This window comes from Aquarana catesbeiana, linkage group LG04 (assembly GCF_042186555.1).
Source record: "Aquarana catesbeiana isolate 2022-GZ linkage group LG04, ASM4218655v1, whole genome shotgun sequence".
Lineage (NCBI taxonomy): Eukaryota > Metazoa > Chordata > Amphibia > Anura > Ranidae > Aquarana > Aquarana catesbeiana.
The window spans coordinates 467,412,705-467,440,085 of record NC_133327.1 but is presented as its reverse complement, the minus strand read 5'-3'; the positions used below and the strand labels follow the sequence as shown (position 1 = coordinate 467,440,085).

At 43.9% G+C, this 27,381-nt stretch overlaps 1 protein-coding gene across 8 annotated transcripts in view; it reads left to right on the top strand.

The window, feature by feature from the left end:
• The window catches only part of ARID4B (AT-rich interaction domain 4B), a 1,373,103-nt gene that overhangs the window by 106,026 nt on the left and 1,239,696 nt on the right, over positions 1–27,381 (top strand). For 5 of the 8 annotated variants that reach the window (XM_073627569.1, XM_073627567.1, XM_073627566.1 and 2 more), the window contains exon 2: positions 9,825–9,885. The exons of the other annotated variants lie outside the window; for them this stretch is intronic. In XM_073627569.1, coding sequence (XP_073483670.1) covers positions 9,825–9,885 — 61 coding nt within the window. The remainder of the gene's footprint in view (positions 1–9,824; positions 9,886–27,381) is intronic. 8 annotated transcript variants of the gene reach the window in all.

Here is a 27,381-nt window from a genome sequence, read left to right as displayed (position 1 = left end):
TCAGCCGAGATTTAGGCTGGCGGTGCTACAGAGACCTTGGGGGGAGGGAGGCTTGGCTTGCCCTGACCTCCATTCTTATCTCATGGCGGCTCTATTATCACATGCCCACAACTGGCTGGTCTCTGATGGGTCCAATGCAGCAGTGGTTCTAGAAGCAGCACATCTAGGGTCATACGAGGCGCTACGGAACTTACTTTACCGGGGTCCTAGGGCTCCCTTCCCTCTTACAACGGCAATGAAAGCGGTTATACGAGCGTGGTCGGTGGCAAATTCCATGCGCCCCATACCTTCTGGACACACATCCCCGCACAGCCCTCTTTGGTTTAACCCGCAATTGTCAGAATTTGGGTCCATTCCTGACCCTAGTATATGGGCATGCAAGGGCATCAAATATATAAACCAGATCTGTTTGGATGACCGAATGCAGACTTTTGACGAGTTGAAACAACAATATGATTTACTTAACTCTCACTTGTTTAGATTCCTGCAGCTTAGACACGCCTTTAACACCCAGTTTGATCATGGCCTTTTACACCTCAAATCTGGAAACTCTGCTCAGGAACGAAACTCTAACTAAGCCCTTATCCACCATATATAAAGCGTTACTCCCTAATATACACACGGGATTAGAAAACCTTAAGGCAAAGTGGGTGGTCGATTTCCCTACACTAGACACAGAAGATTGGGAGGAACTGTGGCAGTGTCCCTTTTCACAGCTAGTATCAGCTAGAGACAAATTAGTGCAATTTAAAATAGTACATAGGGTATATTACACACCCGTGCGTCTACACAAAATATATCCATCTATTCCTCCCTCCTGCTGGAGATGCAACTCATCCTCAGCGGATTTCATTCACATATTTTGGAGCTGTCCTCAGATCGAAATTTTTTGGGTTGAGGTAACCAATTTTATTTTGACTGTCGCCACTGTTCCTGTACCACTGTCTGTAGAGGTATGTCTGCTGGGACTTGTGGAACCCCTGGCCCCAAGTCGGACTATTAGAACCCTGCTAGGATTACTACTTTATTATGCCCGTAAGTCGACAGTACTCAGATGGAAGGCCTCATCCGCACCCTCATTACATTTTTGGAAGAGGTTAGTGAATGCGGCTCTACCACTAGACAAGGCTACCTACCTGTCACGTGGATGTGCCAAAAAATTTCACAAAATATGGGATATTTGGACGGATTCCCTGTCCACTAATGCAGACTCGATGGACGATTAGTAACGTTCTGCTAAGTACCGTGAATGACCCAAGTGGCATCTCCGATCTCATAAGACCCCTGGGATGCTCGGTCAATAGTCAGGGGGAGGGAGGGAATGCAATTATGTATCTATAATGTACACTTTATTTCACAAGAAACTAAAGTAAGCTTTGTAGGATATATGTGGAATTGGAGAATTGCTTTGAATATTCTACACAGGTGGGCGAGCGTACAGTGGTTTAGGTAGTTTATGTGTTTTTTTTTTTTTTTTTTTTTTGTTTTTGTTTTTATTTTCTATCTAGTTTGTAGTTGTAGTGAACGAGCCTGGGTATGCCCAATAGGCTCTGTATTGTTTTGTTCTCACCTTAAAATTTCTAATAAAGATAACTTTAAAAAAAAATAAAAAAATTTGTTGCTCTACAGTCTACATAAAGATGGCCTAGGCTATAAGGAGATTGCAAGACCCTGAAACTGAGCTGCAGCACGGTAGCCAAGACCATACAGCGCTTTAACAGGACAGGTTCCACTCAGAACAGGCCTCACCATGGTCGACCAAAGAAGTTGAGTGCATGTGCTCAGCGTCATATCCAGAAGTTGTCTTAGGGAAATAGATGTATGAGTGCTGCCAACATTGCTGCAGAGGATGGGGGGGGGGGGGGGGGGGGTTGGTCAGCCTGTCAGTGCCCAGACTGTAAGCTGCACACTGCTTCAAATTGCATCTGCATGGCTTTTGTCCCAGAAGGAAGCCTCTTCTAAAGATGATGCACAAGAAAGCCCGCAAACAGTTTGCTAAAGACAAGCCAACTAAGGACATGGATTACTGGAACCATGTCCCATGGTCTGATGAGACCAAGATAAACTTATTTGGTTCAGATGGTGTCAAGCGTATGTGGCAGCAACCAGGTAAAAAGTACAAAGACAAGTGTGTCTTGCCTACAGTCAAGCATGGTGGTGGAAGTGTCATGGTCTGGGGCTGCATGAGTGCAGCCAGCACTAGGGAGCTACAGTTCATTGAGGGAACCAGGAATGCCAACATGTACTGTGACATACTGAAGCTGAGCATAATCCCCTCCCTTCAGAGACTGGGCCGCAGGGCAGCATTCCAACATAACGATTGCAAACACACCTCCAAGATGACCACTGCCTTGCTAAAGAAGCTGAGGGTAAGGGTGATGGACTGGCCAAGCATGTCTCCAGACCTAATCCCTATTGAGCATCTGTGGGGCATCCTCAAATGGAGGGTTGAGGAGTGCAAGGTCTCTAACATCCACCAGCTCTGTGATGTCATGCAGGAGTGGAAGAGGACTCCAATGCCAGCCTGTGAAGCTTTGGTGAACTCCATGCCCAAGAGGGTTAAGGCAGTGCTGGAAAATAATGGTGGCCACGCAAAATATTGACACTTGGATATTTTGGACATTTTCCCTTAAGAGTGTACTCACTTTTGTTGCCAGTGGTTTAGACATTAATGGCTGTGTGAGTTATTTTGAGGGGACAGCAAATATACACGGTTAGACGAGCTTTACAGTACTTTACATTGTAGCAAAGTGTCATTTCTTCAGTGTTGTCACATGAAGATATAATAAAATATTTACAAAAATGTGAGGGGTGTACTCACTTTTGTGAGATGCTGTACACACACACACACACACACACACACACACACACACACACACACACACTTGAAAAAATATTCATACCCCTTGAAATTTTTCACATTTTGTCATGTTACAACCAAAGACGTAAATGTATTTTATTGGCATTTTATGTGATAGAGCAACACAGAGTGTGATAAATGATTTTCAAAAGTTTTTACAAATAAATATGTGAAAAGTGTGCCATGTATTTGTATTAAGCCCCCCTGAGTCAATTCTTTCGCTGCAATTACAGCTGCTAGTGTTTCTGGGGATTCCTCTACCAGCTTTGTACATCTAGAGCAGGGGTGCCCAACTGCTGGCGCCGTCTGATGTGGCCCACCATGTCTTGCTCTGAGATGGAGGGTCGGCAAGCCCAGATCGCGTGTTCCCGACCCGCCATCTCCGAGCATTAGTGCGAAGAACGGAGCTGCCGCTAGAGGAAATGGAGACGATGCTTCCTGTATAGCGCCGGCTCCTTCACAGGTGGAGTGATACCAAATGTACTGCGCCTGTGACAGGAAGCATCGGCTCTGCTCTCTACTGCAGCTGCATGCTTCTGTCATAATTATGCTGGAGAATGGCGGGTCGGGACACAGGAACCCGCGATCTGGGACAGCAGCTACCAGTACCAACCAACAGTACCAGTACCAGCCAGAAGTACCTGCCAGCAGTACCAGTACCCACCATCCGTACCAGTCATCAGTGCCAGCAGTATAAACCAGCAGTACCAGTACCAGCCAGAAGTACCCGCCAGCAGTACCAGCACCTGTCAGCAGTACCCACGGCCAGTACCAGCCAGCTGCAGGAATCCTGGGGAAGAAGTGAAGATTGAGTTCATTTGAGGAGCAGGTAAACCGCTGTGCATCAGTGTGAAAGCAGCCTTATGCCCCTTTCACATGATCGGTCCAATCGGGTCTGCCTGTCTGTTTTTCAGGTGGACTCCAACGGACTCCATTCACCTCCTATAGAGTGGCAGATGTAAACGGACTCGTGTCCGTTTACATCCGCCTATCTGCAATCCGATCTCCTTAACCGCTTGCCGACCGGCGCACGCCGATGTACGTCGGCAGAGCGGCACGGCTGGGCAAATGGGCGTACCTGTACGTCCATTTGAATTTCCCGCCGTGCCCGTGCGTGCGCGCCGGCCGGGAGCTCCGTGAGTCGGGTCGCGGGTCCCGAGGACTTGATCGCCGCGGGGATACCCGCGATCGCCTCATGGAGCGGATGCCTAGTGACAAGTGTCACTCGATCTCTGCTCCCTGTCATCGGAGCAGAGATCAGTGACGTCACCCACACAGCCCATCCCCCTACAGTTAGTAATCACTCCCTAGGTCACACTTAACCCCTCCCCGCCCCCTAGTGGTTAACCCCTTCACTGCCAGTGTCATTTACACAGTAATCAGTGCATTTTTAATCGCACTGATCGCTGTATAAATGACAATGGTCCCAAAAATGTGTCAAAAATGTCCGACATGTCCGCCATAACGTCGCAGTCACAATAAAAATCGCTGATCGCCGCCATTACTAGTAAAAAAAAAAAATTATTAATAAAAACGCCATAAAATTATCCCCTATTTAGTAAACACTATAACGTTTGCGCAAACCAATTAATAAACGCTTATTGCGATTTTTTTTTTTTTTTTTTTTTACCAAAAATATGTAGAAGAATACGATCGGCCTAAACTGAAGAAAAAAAATGTATTTTTGGGGGATATTTTTTATAGCAAAATGTAAAAAATAATGCGTTTTTTTTCAAAATTGTCGCTCTTATTTTGTTTATAGCGCAAAAAATAAAAATCGCAGAGGCGATCAAATACCACCAAAAGAAAGCTCTATTTGTGGGAAAAAAAGGACATCAATTTTGTTTGGGAGCCACGTCGCACGACAGCGCAATTGTCAGTTAAAGCGACGCAGTGCCGAATCGCAAAAAACGCTCTGGTCAGGAAGGGGGTAAATCCTTCCGGGGCTGAAGTGGTTAATAAAGAACAGAAGGGGATCTGCCCCCTTCTGTCTGGGCGGATTGGAGGGCCCTTAGTGTAGAACGGGTTACATCCGTGTCTGCTCTACATATGCAGGGTGGACACAGACCTGCCATCCCCCCTTTATGCTCATTGTGGCCTGTGACCGGTTACTAAGTCGATAAAGTGGCCCTCGCTCCTCAAAAGGTTGGGCACCCCTGATCTAGAGAGTGACATTTTTGCCCATTCTTCTTTGCAAAATAGCTCAAGCGCGCCAAATTGGATGGAGAGCATCTGTGAACAGCAATTTTCAAGTTTTGCCACAGATTCTCAAATGGATTTTAGGTTTGGACTTTGACTCGGCCATTCTAACACATGAATATGCTTTGATCTAAAACATTCCATTGTAGCTCTGACTGTATGTTTAGGGTCGACATTTTGTCATGTTACAACCAAAAATGTTATTGGTATTTTATGTGATGGACCAACACAAAGTCGCACCGAATTGTGAAGTGGAAGGAAAATTTTATAAATGGTTTTCTATTTTTTTTTTTTACAAATATGTGAAAAGTGTGGAGTGCATTTATATTCAGCCCCCCTTTACTCTGTTACCCCTAACTAAAATCTATTGGAACCAATTGCCTTCAGAATTCACCTAATTAGTAACTAGAGTCCACCTGTGTGTAATTTAATCTCTGTATAAATACATCTGTTCTGTGAAGCCCTCAGAGGTTTGTTAACCGCTTGCTGACCAGCGCATGCCCATGTAGGACGGCAGAATAGCACTGCCAGGCAAAAGGGCGTACAGGTATGTCCCCTTTTAAGAAGCGGTGTCGCGTGCGTGCTGCCGCGGTCTCTGTGTCCGTCGGTCCCGCAAACTCAATGTCCGCCGGGTGCCCGCGATCGTGTCAGGGAGAGGAAGAACGGGGAGATGCTTTTGTAAACAAAGCATTTCCCTGTTCTGCCTAGTGACAGTACAGTGATCACAGCTCTCTGTCATCGAAAGCTGTGATCACTGTCCTGTGTGTTGAAGTCCAGCCCCCTCACAGTTAGAATCACTCCCTAGGACACACTTAACCCCTTCACTTCCCCTAGTGGTTAACCCCTTCACTGCCAGTTGAATTTACACAGTAATCAATGCATTTTTATAGCACTGATTGCTGTATAAATGACAGTGGTCCCAAAATAATGTAAAAAATGTCCGATGTGTCCACCATAATGTTGCAGTCATGATAAAAATCGCAGATCGCCGCCATTACTAATAATAAAAAAAAAATTATAATAAAAATGCCATAAAACTTTCCCTTATTTTGTAGACGCTATAAATTTTGCGCAAACCAATCAATATACGCTTATTGCGATATTTTTTATTTATTTTTTAACCAAAAATATGTAGAATACATATCAGCCTAAACTGAGGGAAAAAAAATGTTTTTTTTAAATATTTTTTGGGGAATATTTATTATAGCAAAAAGTAAAAAAAAAAGCTTTTTTTTTTTCAAAATTGTCACTCCTTTTTTTGTTTATAGCGCAAAAAATAACCACAGAGGCGATCAAATACCACCAAAAGACATCTCTATTTGTGTGAAAAAAAAGGACGTCACTTTTGTTTGGGTACAATGTTGCACGACTGCGCAGTTGTCAGTTAAAGCGACGCAGTGCCGAATCGCAAAAAGTGCTCTGGTCAGGAAGGGAGTAAATTCTTCCTGGGCTGAAGTGGTTAAAGAACCTTATTGAACAAACAGCATCATGAAGGCCGAGGAACACACCAGACAGGCCCAGTCAAGTCCAAATCCAATTGCGGATCTGTGGCAAGACTTAAATTGCTCCTCAGATGCTCTCTATCAAATCGGACAGAGCTTGAACTATTTTACAAAGGATGGGCAAAAATTTAACTCTCTCTAGATGTGCAAAGCTGGTAGAGACATCCCCAAAAAAACTTGCAGCTGTAATTGGAGCGAAAGGTGGTTCTTCAAAGTATTGACTCAGAGGGGCTGAATACAAATGCACACCACACTTTAGATATTTATTTGTAAAAATAAATTTGAAAATTATTTATAATTTTCCTTCCACTAAACAATTATGTGCCACTTGGTGTTGGTCTTTCACATAAAATCCCAAGAAAATACATTTATGTTTTTGGTTGTAACATGACAAAAGGGGTATGAAAGAATACTTTCTCAAGGCACTGTATTACTTGGTCTGTACACATTAGAATTCTTTGTTTAACTGGCTATTCAGCATTTTTTTTTCTTGGGGGAAAAAGCTATTTTGCCCTGAGTGTTCCTCTGAGTTGATTCGATAATCTTTAGAGTTCATAATTCATCCGTTTTATAATCTTTATATAGAAATACCCTGAAAGGGTTTTTTTTTTTTTTTTTTTACATTCCACTGTATCAACTGTGGATATAGGATTGTGTATATAGAGGTTTCCATTTGTGTGTGTGTTTTTTTTTTTTTTTTTTTTTTTCCTGTGTATCAAACTCTATGGACTTGTTTTTGTTGTGTTTTTTTTTTTTTTGTTTTTTGTTTTTTCAATGAGATTAGCTATACAGGTGGGGGGAGGAGTACTTCAGACTGAGGGAAGGCAGGGATGTGAACACCATTGGATTGACAGGTTGCCGACCCCCGAATAAGAAGAAAGGCATGTCACTGTAACTAACCAAAGATCTGATACTTCTCATAAAATCACTTGGGCACTCTAGCAGGCTCGCTCCCAAGCCACGCTATTGTGAATGGACATAATCCATTCATAGTGTGGCTTGGCCCCCCCCCACACTCTTCTCATAGGCTCACTAGCTGTGACTGACAGCAACAGGAGCCAATTACTGTGTGAGTCAATGAGGAGAGGGACCCAGGTATGTCGCTGCTCTTGTGCACATCGCTGGATTGGGATGGGGCTCAGGTAAGGAGGAGGGGGGCTGGGAGGTGGAGTACTGCACCCAGAAGATTTTTTTTTTTTTTTTTAAGCTGGATGCATTTGGGTAAAAAAAACCCTGCCTTTTAGAACCACTTTAATTATTGCACATGTTTTACAAAAGTATTCAGTATTGCCGTGTTATAATTGTGTTCTTTGCAGCATTTATACATCAACCTGTATACAGGATCTCTTTTGTTCACAAACCTGAATTAAACAGAGCTCTGACATCACGACGCTGTCACGTGTCGCCACCTTTTTGGTTGTAAACGAGTGCTATCCATAACAGACTGTTGCTTTTTGACATGCCTGTTTTTATTTGCCAAAATGTGAGTACCCTGGCTGTTTTTAACCACTTCAATACAGGGCACTTATACACCTTCCTGCCCAGACCAATTTTCAGCTTTCAGTACTGTCGCAGTTTGAATGGCAATTGCGCGGTCGTGCTACACTGTACCCAAACTAAATTTTTATCATTTTGTTCCCACAAATAGAGCTTTCTTTTGGTGGTATTTGATCACCTCTGTGTTTTTTTTTTTGTGTGAAACAAATAAAAAAAGACCGAAAATTTTGAAAAAAATAAGTTTTGCTTTTGTTTCTGTTTAAAAATGTTTAAATAAGTAAGTTTTCTCTTTCACTGATGAGGTGGCACTGATAAGGTGGCACTGATGAGGTGGCACTGACGATGGGCACTGATATTTGGCACTGATAGGGCATTGATAGGTGGCACTGATGGGCACTCATGGGTGGCACTGGTGGGCACTGGGCACTGATAGGCGACGCTGATGGGCACTGAAAGGCTGCAAAGATGCGTTCTTATGGGTGGCACTGCTGGGTACTGATAGGCGGCACTGATACGTGGCACTGATGGGCACTGATACATGGCACTGATACGTGGCACTGATGGGCACTGATACATGGCACTGATGGGCACTGATACGCCGCACTGATAGGCATCCCTGGTGGTAGGCATTGGAGTGGGCACTGATTGGCAGCTGCCTGGGCATTGATTGGCAGCTGCCTTTGCACTGATTAGTATGTCCCTGGGTGTCTAGGGGGCATTCCTGGTGGTCCAGTGTGACTGGTTTCCCTGGTGGTCCTGGGCGGCTTCCCTGGTGGTCCTGGGCGGCTTCCCTGGTGGTCCTGGATAGGATCCGAGGGGGGGGGCTGTGCTGATACACAATCAGCACAGACCCCCCCTGTCAGGAGAGCAGCCGATCGGCTCTCCTCTACTCGCGTCTGTCAGACGCGAGTGAGGAAAAGCCGATCACCGGCTCTTCCTATTTACATTGTGAACAGCTGTGATTGGACACGGCTGATCACGTGGTAAAGAGTCTCCGTCAGACTCTTTACCTAGATCGGTGCTGCGGGGTGTCAGACTGACACACCGCAACAACGATCGCCGCGATGCGCGCCCCCGGGGGCGCGCAGCGGCTCAATATCCTGCGGACGTCATATGACGTCCAGTCAGGATTTTGAAACCACTTTTGCCGCCGTCATTCTGCTATATGGCGGGCGGCAAGTGGTTAAATAAATGTGATCCTGGTTTTAAAATACTACACAATGAGGAGTTGCTTTCTTGTATTCTATGCATGCACCTTTGAATATCCATCTGATCAGCCATCTATGATCCTAGTGAAATGGTTTTGTGGACGCTGTGGATATATCATGCTTGTTTGACCACCTGTAATTCAGTGGTCCATTTTCTTTGGTAAGAGGCCTGGTGTGTTGATGTTCGGTGGAGGATAAGTTTGTGCTCACCTAATTGTGTCTGTCTACACCGTGGGTGGTTCCAGCTTTGAGGACTTTATTCTAAACACTATGGACTTTTACTTTTAATGTTATGTTACTAGCGCTGCATACATTTATCTTTTATACTTTTTATTGTCACCATACAATTTATGTCGGCTGCTTTATTAGTACTAGCGCAGTGATTAATTTTGAATTGATAAATTAAACATAGCTTATACCTTTGCAGTAGGTGTAGTTTTTTTAAGCTTTGGCTATTTCAGTCTCTGGGCCAATATTATGGTGTGTGTGTGTGTGTGTGTGTGTGTGTGTGTGTATATAAAAAAAAAAAAGTAAAACATCTTTTGTTTCCTTTGGCAGGTATAAGACTGGAAATTTGAACAGCCCAAAAACACTTCCTATTTTTTCTGTAAATATGAAGGTATGTACTATATATAATTTAATCTTAATTTCTGGTTTATTTTGTCTGGACTTGTTTGAAAGCCATTTAAGCTGCCCATACATGTTAAGATCTCTCTCATTCAAAACTGCAGGCTGGACAAGAGAAAAAACTTGATTCCCCCATCCAAGCTAAACAGCATAGATGGACAAATGTCGACTATTGCATTTTAACATTCTCCTACATGCAATGTCTTCCACCAAATAAATTACTTTCCACTTTTGTTCACCACAGAGGAGGTTGCCCTAGGTTAATATCTGTAGAATGAAGCTGTAATGCAGAGTACCAAAGCCAACTTTGGTAGGAAGTCCTTACTCTCCAGCTATTGGTTTCTTATATTACTGTCTGCTATATCTTTTGCTATACAGTAATGAATTTGGTGCTATTGTAGAGTAGAGCTGCACGATTCTGGCGAAAATGAGAATCACAATTTTTTTGCTTAAAATTAAAAAATCACGATTCTCTCACGATTCTCGCGACGTAAAATCTTTCACATTATACAAAAAAAAAATTGGATTAACTTTACTGGTTAGTGTTTATATAGTTAGTAAGGTTGAATAAAGACACCAGTCCATCCAGTTCAACCTGAGTGAGTGTGCGTGTCTACAATTATCCCTATTTATTTAAGGTACCCATATAGCGGCGTCAATTTATGCATCGCTCCACACATGCATCGCACACTCACGATCCCTACCCTCAAGGAGCCCACAATCCAAGGTCCCCAAACTCATTCATTATTCTAGGGCCAATTTTGGACAGAAGCCAATTACCCTACCAGCATGTGTTTATTTAAAAAAAGAAAAAAAAAAAATCCAAAAAAATTGCATTTGAAAGACTGCTGCGCAAATACACTGTGACATAAAATATTGCAACAACCACCATTTTATTCTCTAGGGTCTCTACTAAAAAAAATATATAATGTTTGGGGGTTCTAAGTAGTTTTCTAGCAAAAAAAAAAAAAATGATTTTAACTTTAAACCAACAAATGTCAGAAAAAGGTTTAGTGTTTTAAGTAGTTAAACTTTCCTAACTTGCACACAAAGTCTATTCCATTGACATATTGTTACAATGTTTCTAGTTACATTCACTGCTAAAGAATGTTCTGATTCATAGCAGACTGCCCGTATTTTTTCTTTCTTTCTTTTGACGGCTGTGGCTTCAGAAGAGCAGAGAGAATTCTTTGCATAGCAAGAATCGTGAAACACTTTTTTCAAGATCGCAACGGGGAAAAGAATCACGATAACGATTCTTGACGATTAATCGTGCAGCTCTATTGTAGAGTGAGAAATTCTTTGGCGAATTGCAACATTTCAGTATTCACTGATTTGCCTCTACAGTGCTGCACAGCTTCCAAACCCTTGCTCTCTACCACCTTTACATTTTTTACTTTCACGGTGGCTTTGTTTCTTTGCATTTCAGCTACTGGGATATCCACCTGGAGCTGCCTGTGACATATTTTGGGAGCCCTTTGCTTTTATGTTCTATGCACTGCCTATCACATCAACCTTGTTTGCTGCAGCCAAAAGGATATAGTATTGGTTCTTATTTTGCATGTGGGATTGCAAATTATCTTACTGTGGCAAAGCTTTATTTGATCTTTATCCTCCTTTGGATACAGAAATACAGCGCGATATCAGTCCATACAAACTATCAGCCACACAACAAATTTTAACACGCTAGATATCAGCAAATTGATAATTGATGGACTCCAAATATTATTATTATTATTTAAGGTACTTGTATAGCGCCGTCAATTTACTCAGCGCTTTACATATACATTCCCGGCATACCCTCAGTCGATTAGGAGGAAAAAAAAAAACGATGATGATTCCTCAGCGGAGGAAACAACGGTAGATTAACCTTTTTCAGCCTCTCAAATCTAAAAAAAAATGCTGATACAATCTTACGGAGATGGTTCATTCTACTTTCATGCTACCTCTAAAGGAGTCTCACAGGAGTCTGTGAATAAAGGCCTAACTTGTCCAGTAGACCAATGCACAGATGCTTAAGGATACAACAGATAAAGAGTTGGAATCCCTGTTAAAATCTATTTTTTCCATGGCAGGTGCCATTACTCAGTCTGCAGTCACAGCAATAAGCGTCTGTCAGTACCTAAAGGACCAATTTAAACAGGCCCTTAGAGAGCTTCCTGCAACAAGCTTGGGATTTGGCTGAACTACCAAAAACATTATGCTTTGCCATAGATGCTATTAAAGATTTTATTCACCAGGCGTCCTGCCTTATGCTTATACTTGTGCATATGCGTAGAATCCTGTGGTTAAAAATTTTTTTGGTCAGCTGAAGCACCATGTAAGACCTCCTAACTGGGCTTCCTTTTCATAGGGAGTGACTATTTTGAGAAGACTTGGACAAATATATCCAAACAATTTCTAGTGGGAAAAGTACTCTTTTGCCAGTCAAAATAAAGTATAAAGACTCTAGAGGAAGATCTCCGAGTCAGACCCAGGCTCAAAAAAAAGTCTTGGGGTCGTATACCTGCAAGCCAGAATTTTAAAGCCTCATCATGAAGAGGCAACCCCCCTCACCAAGGTGGGGGGGAAGACTTCTGCAGTTTTCAGAAGTCTGAAAAGAAGAAATTCAGGACAGATGGGTCATCTCCATGGTAACGCTGGGGTATAACCTGGAATTTCGGGACTTTCCACAGTCTCGCTTCCTGAGGCCAAGCGTTCCCAAAGATCCAGAGAAAAGACAATCTGTTTCAGGCACTAGACCGATTTGATATCTCCAAGGGGTGATCATACAGATCCCCACAAAAGAGTAAGGTTTGGGGTTTTATTCAAACTTTTTTATGGTACCGAAACCAAATGGAGATGTCAGACCCATTCTAGATCTAAGAAATCTAAATCAGTTCGTGAAGATCCGCTCCTTTCGCATGGAGACGATCAGGTCAGTAGTTTCTATCCTTCTAGGAGGAGAACTTCTGGCATCAATCAACATCAGGGATGCATATCTGCATGTCCCTATATTTCCCGCTCATCAAAAGTTTCTGCTGTTCGAGTTAGAACAGCAGCATTTTCAGTTTTGTAGCCCTGCCCTTCGGGCTAGCCACAGCACCCCGGGTGTTCACAAAAGTGCTGGCCCCACCTTTATCCAGGTTAAGGGCACAGGGCATAACAGTCATAGTGTACCTAGACGATCTATTGCTAATAGATCAGTCGGTGGCTCATTTTGGAGCAAAGCGTATGCACTACAACTATCTGAAGAGTGTTGAGTTGGATTCTCAACCTAGAGAAATCTTCCTTAAGTACCGCTAAAAAGGCTGGAGTACTTGGGTCTGATCATAGACACAGCTCAGGAAAAGTAATCAATCGCCAAGGGGGCACCGAAAGTCTCTCAGCACAGAGAGCGGTGAACCATATTCTAACTTGCCAGAAAGGAATGTTCCGTGCCTATCGGCAGTCTTCATTCCAGGAGTAGAGAATTGGTAGGCTGACTACTTGAGTCACCAGCAGTTATTCCCAGCGGAATGGTCTCTTCACCCCGACATATTTCAGACTGTTTGCCAAAGATGGGCGACCCCGGTGTAGATCTTCTAGCATCCAGGTTCAACATGAAGTTAGTCAACTTTGTGGCCAGAACAAGAGATCAATTCGCACACGGAACGGATGCATTGGTGACACCATGCATTGGTGACCCCATGGGATCCGTTCTCACTGATCTATGCATTCCCCCTATTTAATTGCTGCCACGACTTCTTTGCAGGATCAAGCTGGAAAGAAAGCTGGTAATTCTGGTGGAACCAGCATGGCCCAGAAAGTCATGGTATGCAGAAATTGTAAAGATGGCAGTGGAGGGCCCATTGTCCCTCCCACTATGGCCAGATCTGCTCTCACAGGGACCAATATTCCATCCTTCTTTATGGTCTCTAAATGTAACAGCTAGGCTTTTGAAACACACATTCTGAAGAAACGTGGACTTTCCGGGTCAGCTATCCTGATAAGTGCAAGGAAGCCAGCTTACAGAGTATAGAGTCTGGAAGGCTTATGTTTCCTGGTGTGAATCCAAGGGTTGGCACCCTCTGAAATATATCATAGGCAGAATTCTTGCCTTTCTACAAATAGGGGTAGAAATTAAATTGGCCTTGAGTACTATTAAAGGCCAAGTCTCAGCTTTATCGGTCTTATTTCAAAGACTACTTGCTACTCATTCTTTAGTCCGGGGTTTTATACAAGGGGTGACATGGCTTATTCCGCCCGTCAAATCTCCCTTGAACCCTTGGGACTTGAACTTAGTTTTGTCTGTGTGACAAAAACAGCCATTTGAACCAATACAACATATTCCCCTAATCCTTCCTACAAGGAAGTTGGTATTTTTGGTTACTATATCCTCAGCAAGGAGAGTTTCGGACTTGACTGCCATATTTGATTTTTCATGAGGACAGAGTGGTGTTATGCCCTCGTCCAGGCTTTTTGCCAAAGGTGGTCTCAGGTTTTCACCTGAACCAAGATATTGTCCTGCCATCGGTTTTTCCAAAACCATGTTCCAGGGAAGAGAAGTCACTACATTGTCTTGATGTGGTGAGAGCAGTGGAAATCTATTTAAAGACCACTGCTCAGATTCATAAGACTGATGTCTTCTTTCTTCTGCTAGAGGGTCCTAAGAAAGGACAGGCAGCGCCGCAATCCACTGCTGCTAAGTGGATTCAGCAAGTGATAATTCAAACTTCTGATTAAAGGGGTAAGAGTCCCCCCGTTTCAAGTTAAGGCGCACTCTACCAGGTCGATTAGTGCTTCTTGGGCAGTGCGTCACCATGCCTCCATGGCTCAGATCTGCAAGGCCGCAACTTGGTTTTCAGTGCATACATTCCCAAAATTTTATCAGGTGGATGTAAGGAGGTATGAGGATATCGCCTTCAGGCGCAGTGTGCTGCAGGCAGCAGTATAGAGCCTCAAGTCTGGGGGTACCCTGCGGGTTGTGTCAGTAGCATTGCTATGGGACGTCCCATCAAGTAATTAAGGCTCTGTGTCCCATGATGTGCGATAAAGAAAAAAGATTTTTATAACAGCTTACCTGTAAAATCCTTTTCTTGGAGTACATCATGGGACATAGAGGTCCCTCCCCTCTTTTTTGGGATTTAAGTATATTGCTTTGCGACAAAAACTGATGTGCTCCTGGAAGGAGGAGGGGTTATATAGGTAGTAAACTTCCTTGATTGGGTTTACCAGTGTCAACACCGGAAGGTAGCCTATAACCCATTAAGTAATTACTTAAGGTTCTGTGTCCCATGATGTACGCCAAAAAAAGGATTTTACAGGTAAACCGTTATAAAAATCCTAATCCTTTATCGTACATCATGGGACACAGAGCACCATAGTAAGAACTATCAGGTTTATATACTACCTTTAGGTGATTGGACACTGGCAACCAATAGTAAGAAGGTTTCCCCCATATAACCCCTCCCATACAGGAAGTACCTCAGTTTTTTCGCCAGTGTCTTGAAGGTGATGGTCATGGCTGTTTTGAAGCTCTTCAACACTCAATGATGTCCCAGTGAAAGGGCGTTATAATCGGATCCATTCGGATGGCATGAAGGCTAAAATGGATGGTACCCAAGCCTCATGGGAAGGAGAGAAGATTCCTTGAGGTTTTTCCTATAATGCAGCCTTACGGCGCTCGACCCTGCGTAATGGAAACCTGTGCAGTGTTTGTTCTGACCAAGGTGCTTTCCTGCAGGGTGCTATATAGGTCCAGGGGAGTGGCCCTCAGATTAACCACTTCCCGTCCGGCCTATAACAGAGTGACGGCCTGGAAGTGGTTCGGTTATCCTAGCTGGGCATCATATGGATAGCATGCCGGCGTACACCCGTGAGTGCGGCGTGACACGCCGCATCTCTGATCGTGATAAAGACCCTCTGACAGAGGCTTCTTACCACGTGATTAATCACAGCTGATATCGCGAGAACCAGGAAATGCCCGTAAACGGCATTCCTCAGTTCGTGCTGACAGGGAGAGCTGGTCGGCGGCTCTCCCTGTCAGAGGGAGGGGTCTGTGCTGATAATCAGCACATTATTAGCACAGCCCCATCAGATGTGCCAATCGGCTGCCAATCGGTGCCCAGCAGTGCCCCAATAATAAAATCTGCCAGTGCCCACCACAGTGCCAATCAGTGTCCAGCATTTATACCTGTCAGTCCCCGCCCAATCAGTGCTGCCCATCAGTGCCACCTGTCAGTGCATATCAGTGCTCATCAATTCTACATATCAGTGCCTCCTCATTAGTGCCACCTTATCGGTGCCGCCTCATCAGTTTCGACTCATCAGTTTCGACTCATCAGTGCACGTCAGTGAAGGAAAAAACTAAATTTTATAACAAAAAAAACTTTTCTTTTTCAAAAATGTCGGTCTTTTTTAGTTTAGAAAAAAATAAAAACCGCAGAGGTGATCAAATACCACCAAACAAAAGCTCTTTGTAGGAAGAAAATTATAAAAATTTAGTTTGGGTACAGTGTTGTGTGACTGCGCAATTGTCATTCAAAATGCGATAGCACTGAAAGCTCAAAATTGTCCTGGGCAGGAAGGGGCGAAAGTGCCTGGTATTGAAGTGGTTAAGGGGGACCCAGTCTCTGAAGGTCTCTTTATGACAAAGCCCGCCGTGATGGGTGAAGATTGGACTCCTGTTTATGTTCAGAGTCCTGCAGCAGGAAAGGCAAGTCTGCATTTATTTGCAGTTCCTCTCTTTAAAAAAAAAAAAAAGAGAGAGAGAGAAATTTGACTGTCTGTTCTCCCGGTGGCCACTGGGAGCAGTGTGCCGTTTAATCAGCTATGTACTCTTACTCATGTGGACTGCGGTTTATCCTCCAGCCACTAGAGGGCGCAGGCGCACAGTGTGGCCTATTTTTATATAGGCAGGAAGTGGAAGGCTGGCCACGGCATGTGGCAACAGGCTGTAGGCCTCTGGAGACATAGCAGCAGCCTTAAAGTGTGAGTACTTACTATGGGAGAACTATGTGAAGACAAGTCGTGATTTTATTCTGCAGATTTACTGCTTATCCAGGGAGACTGTACATCTGAAATTTAAAACACTCCTGGATGGTTTGCAGTTCACTTTTTAGTGTTAACTGCTCTATAAGCAGGTGCAGCGTAATATACATGCTTGCAATCTTACTGCTTAAATGCATGTTTAAATATACATGTTTGGGAAAACGTGAGAATGGATGCCTTTTTTAAGGAGCTTGTATCTCCAGTATAGTGCATATGTGCTTGACTAAAAACCTGTAGGTCTGGTATGGGCCCAGCTGCAGTTAAGCATGTGCATGCAAGCCTGCTAAAATGCACGGTTGCTAAAGATGCACGGCTGCTAAAAACACACAGAGATGCATCTTCTTTTTCATGTTTTGCATAAATATACATGTTTGCATAGGGATACATGATCATGGTTGCACAAGCATGCATGGATGCACAAAAATGCATGTTTATTCGTGTTTGCAGAAATGTACAAGAATTTACATGTTTGCATGGAGATACATGTTCAAGCATAGAATGCATAATCGCGTAGTGATGCATGGTTGCACAGAATGCATGGTCGCTTAAGCATGCATGGATGCACAAAGATGCATGTTTGTGTTTGCAGAAATGTGCAAGCATTTACGTGTTTACATGGAGATGCGTGTTCATGGTTGCATGCAATGCATAATCGCGTAGAGATGCATGGTTATTAATGCTTGCATAAAGATGCAGGTTTGGACATGTTTATATAAATGGACATTGATTATTTATGATCACATAAAGATGCATAGTTGCATAAAGATGCATGTTTAGACAGGTACATGACAACATGATTTTACAGTCACATAACGCATGGTCACATAGAAATGCTTAATCACATAAAGATGTTTGCATAAAGATACAAGATACAGTATCTCACAAAAGTGAGTACACCCCTCACATTTTTGTAAATATTTTATTATATCTTTTTATGTGACAACGCTGAAGAAATGACACTTTGCTACAATGTAAAGTAGTGAGTGTACAGCTTTTATAGCAGTGTCAATTTGCTGTCCCCTCAAAATAACTCAACCACACAGCCATTAATGTGTAAACTGCTGGCAACAAAAGTGAGTACAACCCTATGTGAAAATGTCCAAATTGGGCCCAATTAGCCATTTTCCCTCCCCGGTGTCATGTGACTCGTTAGTGTTACAAGGTCTCAGGTGTAAATGGGGAGCAGGTGTGTTAAATTTGGTGTTATCGCTCTCATTCTCCCATACTGGTCACTGGAAGTTCAATATGGCACCTCATGGCAAAGAACTCTCTGAGGATCTGAAAAAAAGAATCGTTGCTCTACATAAAGATGGCCTAGGCCAGGGATGGCAAACCTTGGCACCCCATGATGGACTAGCCAAGCATGTCTCCAGCATGTCTTCAGACCTAAACCCTATTGAGCATCTGTAGGGCATTCTCAAACGGAAGGTGGAGGAGCGCAAGGTCTCGAACATCCACCAGCTTTGTGATGTCTTCATGGAGCAGTGGAAAAGAACTCCAGTGGCAACCTGTGAAGCTCTGGTGAACTCCATGCCCAAGAGTTAAGGCAGTGCTGGAAAATAATGGTGGCTACACAAAATATTCACACTTTGGGCCCAATTTGGACATTTTCACTTAGGGGTGTACTCACTTTTGTTGCCAGTGGTTTATACATTAATGGCTGTGTGTTGGGTTATTTTGAGGGGACAGCAAATTTACACTGTTATACAAGCTGTACACTCACTACTTTTATATTGTAGTAAAGTGTAATTTCTAGTGTGTTGTCACATGAAAAAAAAAAAAAAAAAACTTACAAAAATGTGAGGGGTGTACTCACTTTTGTGAGATACTGAATATATACGCTTGCTTGAATATATGTGTTCACATAGGGAGTTGTCTGCGGAGGGCAAATCCACTTTGCACTGCGGGTGCGGTCGCTCTGAATCTAGGAGGGAGATCTGAAATGAGGGGAGGCTCTGCTGATTTTATCATCCAATCATGTGCAAGCTAGAATGCTTTTTTTAAATTTCCCTTGCTTTTCCCCCTGGGGTCTCCGGCAACTTTACTTCCGAGTGCACTTACGGTACACTTGTGGTGCGAGGTGGGTTTGCCTTTGGTGGATAGCCCTCATGGTTGCATAAGTATACTTGATCACATAAAGCCGCTTGATCGCATAAGGATGCTTGATCATATAAAAATGCTGGTTCGCATATAGATGCTGGATCATATAAAATACGTGACTGCACATAAAAATACATGGTTGCATAAAGTGGCATGTTTATACATGTCTACATAGATGCATCTAGCATAATTACGTTTCATAAACGCATGCTTGCTTATTGTGAGAATGCCTGTTTCCGTGGGCACGTGTTGCATGAATGCGTGTTTACAACGCACACTTTCGTTTTTTGCCCAAATGCATGTTTGCGTGATCACATGCTTCCGTAGAAGCATATTGCTTAACCACTTGACAACTGGGCACTTAAACCCCCCTCCTGCCCAGACCAATTTTCAGCTTTCAGCGCTGTCACACTTTGAATGACACTCAGTCATGTAATACTGTACCCAAATTAATTTGTTGTCCTCTTTTTCATACAAATAGAGCTTTCTTTTGGTGGTATTTGATCACCTTTGGGTTTTTTATTTTTTGCGCTATAAATGAAAAAAGACCGAAAATTTTGAAAAAAAAAATGCATTTTTCTTAGTTTATGTGATAAAATTTTGCAAATTATTAATTTTTCTTCAGAAATTTGGGCCACAATTTATACTGCTACATATCTTTGGTAAAAATAACCCAAATTAGTGGATATTTTTTGGTCTGTGTGAAAGTTAGAGAGTCTACAAGCTGTGGTGCAAATCATAAAAAAATTAATCACACCTGATGTACTGACGGCCTATCTCATTTTTTGCAACCCGAACAAGCCAGGAAAGTACAAATACCCTCCAAATGACCCCTTTTTTGAAAGTAGACATGCCAAGATATTTAGTATTATGCAGTGTGAGGTTTTTGATGTTGTCATTTTTTTTCCCCACAATTCTTTGCAAAATGATTTTTTTTTTCCACAAAATTGTCATTGTAATAGGCTATTTCTCTCACATGGCATGTGTATACCACAAATAACACCCCAAAATACATTCTGCTACTCCTCCTGAGTATGGCGATACCAAATGTGTGAGACTTTTATACAGCCTGGCCACATACAGAGGCCCAATATAGGAGCATAAATTACACATCTCATTTCTCAACCACCTATTACACTTTTGAAGGCCCTGGAGCACCAGGACAATGGAAACGCCCACAAAGTGACCCCATTTTGGAAAGCTAACACCCCAACGTATAATCTATGAGGCATAATGAGTCTTTTGAACGGTTCATTTTTTTTCCAAAAGTTTTTGGAAAATGTGGAAAAAAATGAAAACGCTTTTTTTTTTTTTTTTTTACGCAAAGTTGTGCATTTATAAGATATTTCCAACACATAGCATATACATAGCAAAAATGACACCCCAAAATACATTCTGCTACTCCTGAGTGTGGCGATACCACATGTGTGAGACTTTTACACAGCCTGGCCACATACAGAGGCCCAACATGCAAGGAACACCATCAGGTGTTCTAGGGACACATAGCAATCACATACCAAGAAATACACCCCAAAATACATTATGCTGAGCAAAGAGTAACTGGTCCAGTCAGCAAAAGCGAACGCTATTTTCCAGGCAACAGGCAGGAATACTGTCCATATACAGTCCAGGGTCAGTGCAGGCAGAGATTGTCAGCAGTGCCAATATATTGGTCCTGGTAGTAGGCAGGTCCATGTGGTGTGGTCAGTTCATGTGACAGGCAGAGGCATGATGGCATAGGTCCTACAGGCAGCAGGCAGAAGTAGGGCCTCGTTCAGGACAGATTAGGGACAGGGGTAGAGGCCTCTCCCACCCAAATCTCTTCGAAGCCTCCGAGTCTCCAGACCCTAATTTAGGAATGAGAAAACAAATTAAATTGTTTTCTTCATCCAGAAAAACAATTCTGAAGCCCCTCACATATGTGAGACCCCTGTGTTCTGAATCCCACTAGTCCACTGGCAGGGTACAAGATCAGTCCAAGAGGCAGACAAGAGGCATGGTCAAACAGTCCAGGGTCGGTTCCAGATCAGGCAGAGCTATGTACAGAATCGGTAGGCAGAAGCGTGGTCGAATAACAGTCCAGGGTCAGTTCCAGATCAGGCAGAGGTAAAAACAGCATCAGTAGGCAAAAGCGTGGTCGAATAACAGTCCAGGGTCAGTTACAGAGCAAGCAGAGGCATAAGGGGTGTGAAAGTAAATGGCAGGAAGTGAGGATTATGTTTACCATACTTCACTAATAATTTAGTGAAGTATGGTAACGGCGGAAACTATGCAGAGGCCTGGTTGGGAAGGACATTGGGGACAATAAGTGGTGTCTCTTCTCACTCCTCGTTTGGAGCACACCCGGCAGTTTTTCTGACGTTTTTGGCCTGTTGGTCTGGGAGGGATTTTATCTGGAAAGTGGCGTTCAGAGAGTCTGCTAATCACATCAAATCTAATGTTTTCTGGTGGGCCGTTCGGGTATATAAGGGCAGTGGTGATTTCCTCCTGGTAGCCAAGGAAGGGTTTGGGTCTTTCAGTGGAGTTGTGATAGATTACATAGGTGTTGTATATGGCCAAATTAAACAAATAAATTGAAACTTTTTTATACCACTAGTATGTTCTTCTAGTGGAAAGGTAGGGTTCGAGCATCTGGTCGTTGAAGTCGACACCCCCCATGAACATGTTGTATGCATGGATACATGTTGGCTTTTGGATTGGGCCATTCCTCCTGGTGATCTCAACAAATGTATTGTTGTGGATCGAAGAAAGCATGTAGAGGTCCCTTCTGTCCCTCCACTTCACAGCCAGAATGTCCTCATTCCGTAAGCTTGCCGCCTCCCGTCTTCTTAACTTCTTGTTGACGAGGTTTTGAGGAAAGCCCTTCCAGTTTGTCCTTACGGTGCCGCATGCTGGAGTGTTCTTTATGTGAAGGTTTCGGAACAGGGGCAAACTAGAATAAAAATTGTCAACATACAAATGGTAGCCTTTCTCCAGGAGTGGGTTTATGAGTTGCCAAACGACTTTCCCGCTTGATCCAATGTATTCTGGGCAATTAGGAGGATGTAGCTGAGTGTCCTTTCCTTCATATACCATGGGGTAAACAACTGGGGGAAGATTTCAGAAAAATTTATTAGCGGACAAATTTTATAAAGCTTGTCAAAATTTGGGTGATTTCGGGGAGGGTGCTGGGTGTTGTCGTTATAGTGTAGGAATCTCATAATCATGAGATATCTGGTCCTGGGCATTACTGAGGAAAAGATGGGCATGTGGTAGATGGGGAGGGTAGACCAATATGAACGCAATTCATTTTTTCTGTTTAGTCCCATACAGAATGTGAGGCCCAAAAATGTTTTAAACTCCTCCACTGTTAGGGCTCTCCACTTGGAGGGACGGGCCTAATAGGACGTTGGGTTACTTGCTATAAATTGTTGTGCATACAGGTTGCACTGGGCCACAATTGATGCAAGCATGTCCTCATTAAAAATAAATGGAAAAAGTCTATCTGGGAAAAATGTTCTGTGTCCACCTGGACTCCTGGCTGGGCAGTGAAATGGGGAACGTTAGCTTCTTCTGAATTAGGAGGCAGCCACAAGGGGTTCTGAAGGGAATAGGGAAGGCTGGCATGGGATCTAACCCTTTGGGACTGAGGTGACACCCCACTGGTACGTGGCCTTTGCCGAGGTACTGCGGTGCTGGTGGATGGCACTGCGTCCTCACCAGTACGCCTTCGTCTGGCGGGTGGACTCTCATCCTCCTCCTCTGAGGCTGTCCGTGTACCACTGGTTAGGACAGGCTCGTAGTCCACCTCAGACTCAGAATCTGAAAATGAGGAGGAATCCAAAGCAGAGAGCTCCCCGTTGCTCTCGTCGCCCGCAAGAATATTGTACGCCTCCTCAGCTGAATATAATCTTCTAGCCATTGTTGGTGATGACAGAAGGCACTGATGACAAGTGACACTGATGATAGCTGGCACTCTTACGTGACACTGATGACACTGATATGTGGCACTGGTGACACTGATAACAGATGGCAGGTGGCACTGATGCCAGGTGGCACTGGCAGATGGGACTGACAGATGGCACTGATAGGTACTGTGGGCACTGTGTATGTACTCTGTGTATGTATTTTATGCACTCAGTCTCACACTCTGAAGCACAGGTCGCTCTCCCTCCTCACACGTGGTCTCTGTGTGAGGAGGGAGAGCCGGCAATGAGAGATGATCTCATATGTTTACATTTAAGATCATCTCCCATTGGACGATGCGATCGGGCTGTAATCGGACGCTGTGATTGGCCGTTTAGGGCGATCTGTGACTGGCTGTGTCCAAGTGACACGGCCAGCACAGAATTTGTCCGATGCGTGTCTGCGGGAGCGCGCATCGCGGAAGTAAACAGCTGGACGTCCAGGGACGGCCACCCGGCAGTTAGCGTCCGCGCTGCAGCCGTCTTTCGGCTATAGCACAGGCGCGAAGTGGTTAAACACGCATGTTTTCATTTGTACTGCGTACATATGTTTATTACATTTTGCTGTATACATATGTACTTGTTTTCTCCGGGACTATTTACCTATGTATTTTTTTTTACATAGGACTACATGCATATGGGCGTGTTTGCTTGGCTACTAAACCAACATTGTTTTAGGCCTGCATCCTTGGAGGACTGTTTATTTAAGATACCTGTTATACCAGTTAAACAGTTCCAAAAAAGAGGCAGCCGGGGGAAGCAGGAGCACCGCTCTTAGGTTCAGTGATCTGGCAGGTATCCGCATCCCCTGATGAAGAGTGGTTTCGGGTGCATCTGAACCACTGTGGTGTTTGGCATTGCAGTATGTCCTGGCGCATTCTTTTTTTCGTCAGACTGCGGCTATATCATTTTGTTCATGCCTGATCTCGGTTGATTGAAGCCTAAGCAGCCTGATTAGGATACAGATGGGAGACTGCCTGGGGATACCAGATGCTGTAAGAGAGAGAGACGGAGGGGGAGAGAGAGAGACGGGGGGAGGAGAGAGAGAGACGGGGGGAGGAGAGAGAGAGACGGGGGGAGGAGAGAGAGAGACGGGGGGAGGAGAGAGAGAGACGGGGGGGGAGGAGAGAGACGGGGGGGGGAGGAGAGAGACGGGGGGGGGGGAGAGAGACGGGGGGGGAGGAGAGAGAGAGAGAGACGGGGGGGGGAGGAGAGAGAGAGAGAGACGGGGGGGGGAGGAGAGAGAGAGAGAGACGGGGGGGGAGGAGAGAGAGAGAGAGACGGGGGGGGGAGGAGAGAGAGAGAGAGACGGGGGGGGGAGGAGAGAGAGAGAGAGAGACGGGGGGGGGAGGAGAGAGAGAGAGAGACGGGGGGGGGAGGAGAGAGAGAGAGAGACGGGGGGGGGAGGAGAGAGAGAGAGACGGGGGGGGGAGGAGAGAGAGAGAGAGACGGGGGGAGGAGAGAGAGAGAGAGACGGGGGGAGGAGAGAGAGAGAGAGACGGGGGGAGAGAGAGAGACGGGGGGAGAGAGAGAGAGTGAGAGAGACGGGGGGGAGAGAGAGAGAGACAGATCAACCACCAGGGTGGCACCAGAGGTCATGCATGATGTATGCCTTTCCTCCAGTTCAAGTGCTGCCATGGCTGCTGCGCGGGATACAGGAGGAATGAAAGCCAGTAATCCTGGTGGCTCCGGCTTGGCCCAGGAGGGCTTGGTACACAGAGATTTTAAAATTGGCAGTGAAGAATCCATAGTTCCTTCCATGCCATCCGGACCTGCTGTCTCAAGGACCCATATTCCATCCTACTTTACGGTCACTAAATTTGACGGCTGGGATGTTGAAACCAGAATCTTGAAAGATCGGGGTATTTCGGGCTTGGTCTTGTCTACCCTGATAAATGCTAGAAAGCCTGTCTCTAGAGGCATTTACTATAGAGTCTGGAGGTCATACATTTCCTGGTATGAGGCCAGAAAATGGCACCCTCACAGATATGCGATTGGAAGGTTTCACGCCTTCCTACAAACGGGTGCAGTTAAAACGGCACTAGGGACAATTAAAGGGCAGATCTCGGCCTTGTCCGGTTTCTTCAGAGACTGATTGCATCTCATTCATTAGTGCAAATCTTTGTTAAAGGCGTGACGGTTTGATGCCACCAGTTAAGCCGCCCTTATGTCCCTGGGATCTGAATCTGGTTCTATCAGGTTCAAAGGGTTGCTTCTGCAGAACTATCAGGCATATTCCTTTTGATTCTGTCAACAAGGAAATTGGTTTTCCTGGTTTGCTATGTCCTCAGCAAGAAGGGTGTCAGAGTTGGCCGCCCTTTCTTGCAAAGAACCATTTTTGGTTTTACATCAGGACAGGGTGGTTATGTGCCCTCGTCCGTATTTTTTGCCTAAAGTGGTTTCCAATTTTCATTTGAATCAAGGGCAAATCATTTTGCCCTCCTTTTTTTCCAAATCCTAGGCCTACAGAGGAGAAGTTGCTGCACTCGCTCGGTCTTGTGCGGGCGATCAGAATTTATTTAAGGTTGTCAGCCCCGTTTTCAAAAGACTGATTACTTTTTTGTCCTGCCAGATGGTTCTAAGAAAGGACAGTCAGCAACAAGTTAATCTATTTCTAGATGGATTCACCAGGTCATTATCCAGGCATAAGTGTTAAAACGCAAGGTTCTGCCTTGTGTTTTAAAGGCACATTCCACCAGAAGGGTTAGTGAGTCTTGGGCAGTGTGCCATCAGGTGTCTATGGCTCAGGTTTGCAAGCAGCCACTTGGTCTTCAGTTAATACATTCACTGGATTTTATCAAGTGGATGTTGGATCTCAAAAGGAGGCCATATTTGGCCGCAGCGTGCTGCAAGCAGCATTGTAGGTCCTTTGTCCAGAAGTGGGTTTAGGAATACTGTGTCCCCTCCCCTCAGGGGCATTGCTTTAGGACATCCCAGATAGTTATTACTATGGTGCTCTGTGTCCTGTGATGTACGATAAAGAAAAATGGATTTTTAAATACAGCTTACCTGAAAAATCCTTTTCTTGGAGTACATCACGGAACATAGAGGTTCCTCCCCTCTTTTCTAGGATCTTCATTGCTTGCTACAAAAACTGAGGTACTTCCTGTATGGGTGGGGTTATATGGGGGAAACTGTCTTACTGTTGTAATAAATTAACAAACATCCTAACATAAAATAAAAAAATATTAAAAATAATAATGTATTTTTTTTGTTTAAGTTTGGATGTTTATTATTAAATATATAATTTTTAAGGTTAGGGGTTTGTTTTTATTTTTTATTGCATTTTTTATTATAATTATTTTTAGTTGTGTATTTATTTATTCATATAGTACTCATTGTTTTTATTAATTAAAAATATATATATATTTTAAGCAGAAAATCGCACAAAACTATGCGAAGGTGCACAAAACTGCGCAAATTGTGGATTTACATTAATTTCTATGGAAATAAAAAAAAGCGCCCAATTTGAGCTACAAAAAAAAACTCCAGATGGTTTTTGAGCTTCTAGAATTTGGCTTTAGGCGACTTGAAGTGGACTTGTAAATCCAACTCCATAGAGAATAATTGATTTGTTTTCCTCCTCCAGTGTTTTGGAGCTTCAAGCTACAAAACGGTAAAGTCTGAATGGTGCCTAAAGACTACATCCCTCCCCACCTCCTTGTACCTTGCTGTCTACCAGCACCTCCTGAAGTTTAAAAGGTATTCTCTGTGAATTCTGTGACACAGAAGTGCTTACTTACAGGACATAATACATGTCACTGCATTTAAGAAAGTAAACTTCAAGATCATACAGATTAATAGGAGTAGGTTAGAAATGAATAAAATTCAGTGTAGATTTGAACAATAATTTACATTTTGACCTTATGTACACTTTTTCAATATTATTTTTAATATATATGTGTAATGGATTTAACTAGTTATGAAATAATTGTTTTAATATGGAGATTTGTCAGTCAGGATGAAACTAACATCTATTGTGGCAGGGCAAGGCTATGCCACTGTTGATGTCTAGGCCAGATTGTGGATAAAATAGGCACACTAATGGCACAGGTGTGTGCTGGTCTTTAAGGCTGCTTGCACACCGAGGATCGGCAGTAAAGCACCTCTGTTTTTAGCGGTGCTTTACCGTCGTTTTTGCAGAGGTTTTCCATTGCTAGCGGGGTGCTTTTAACCAACGCTAGCGGCCGAAAAAGGGTTAAAACGAACCACAAAGTGCCACTGCAGCCCCGCTTTGCCAGCGGTTTGGCGGTGCTGTCCATTTATTTCAATGGGCAGGGGCACTTTAGGAGTGGTGTATACACTGCTCCTTCACTGCTCCAAAGATGCTGCTTGCAGGAGTTTTTTTTAACGTCCAGCCAGCGCATCACCACAGTGTGAAAGCACTCGGGCTTTCACACTGAGACTGCAGGGGAGCTGTTTTTCGGGCGCTA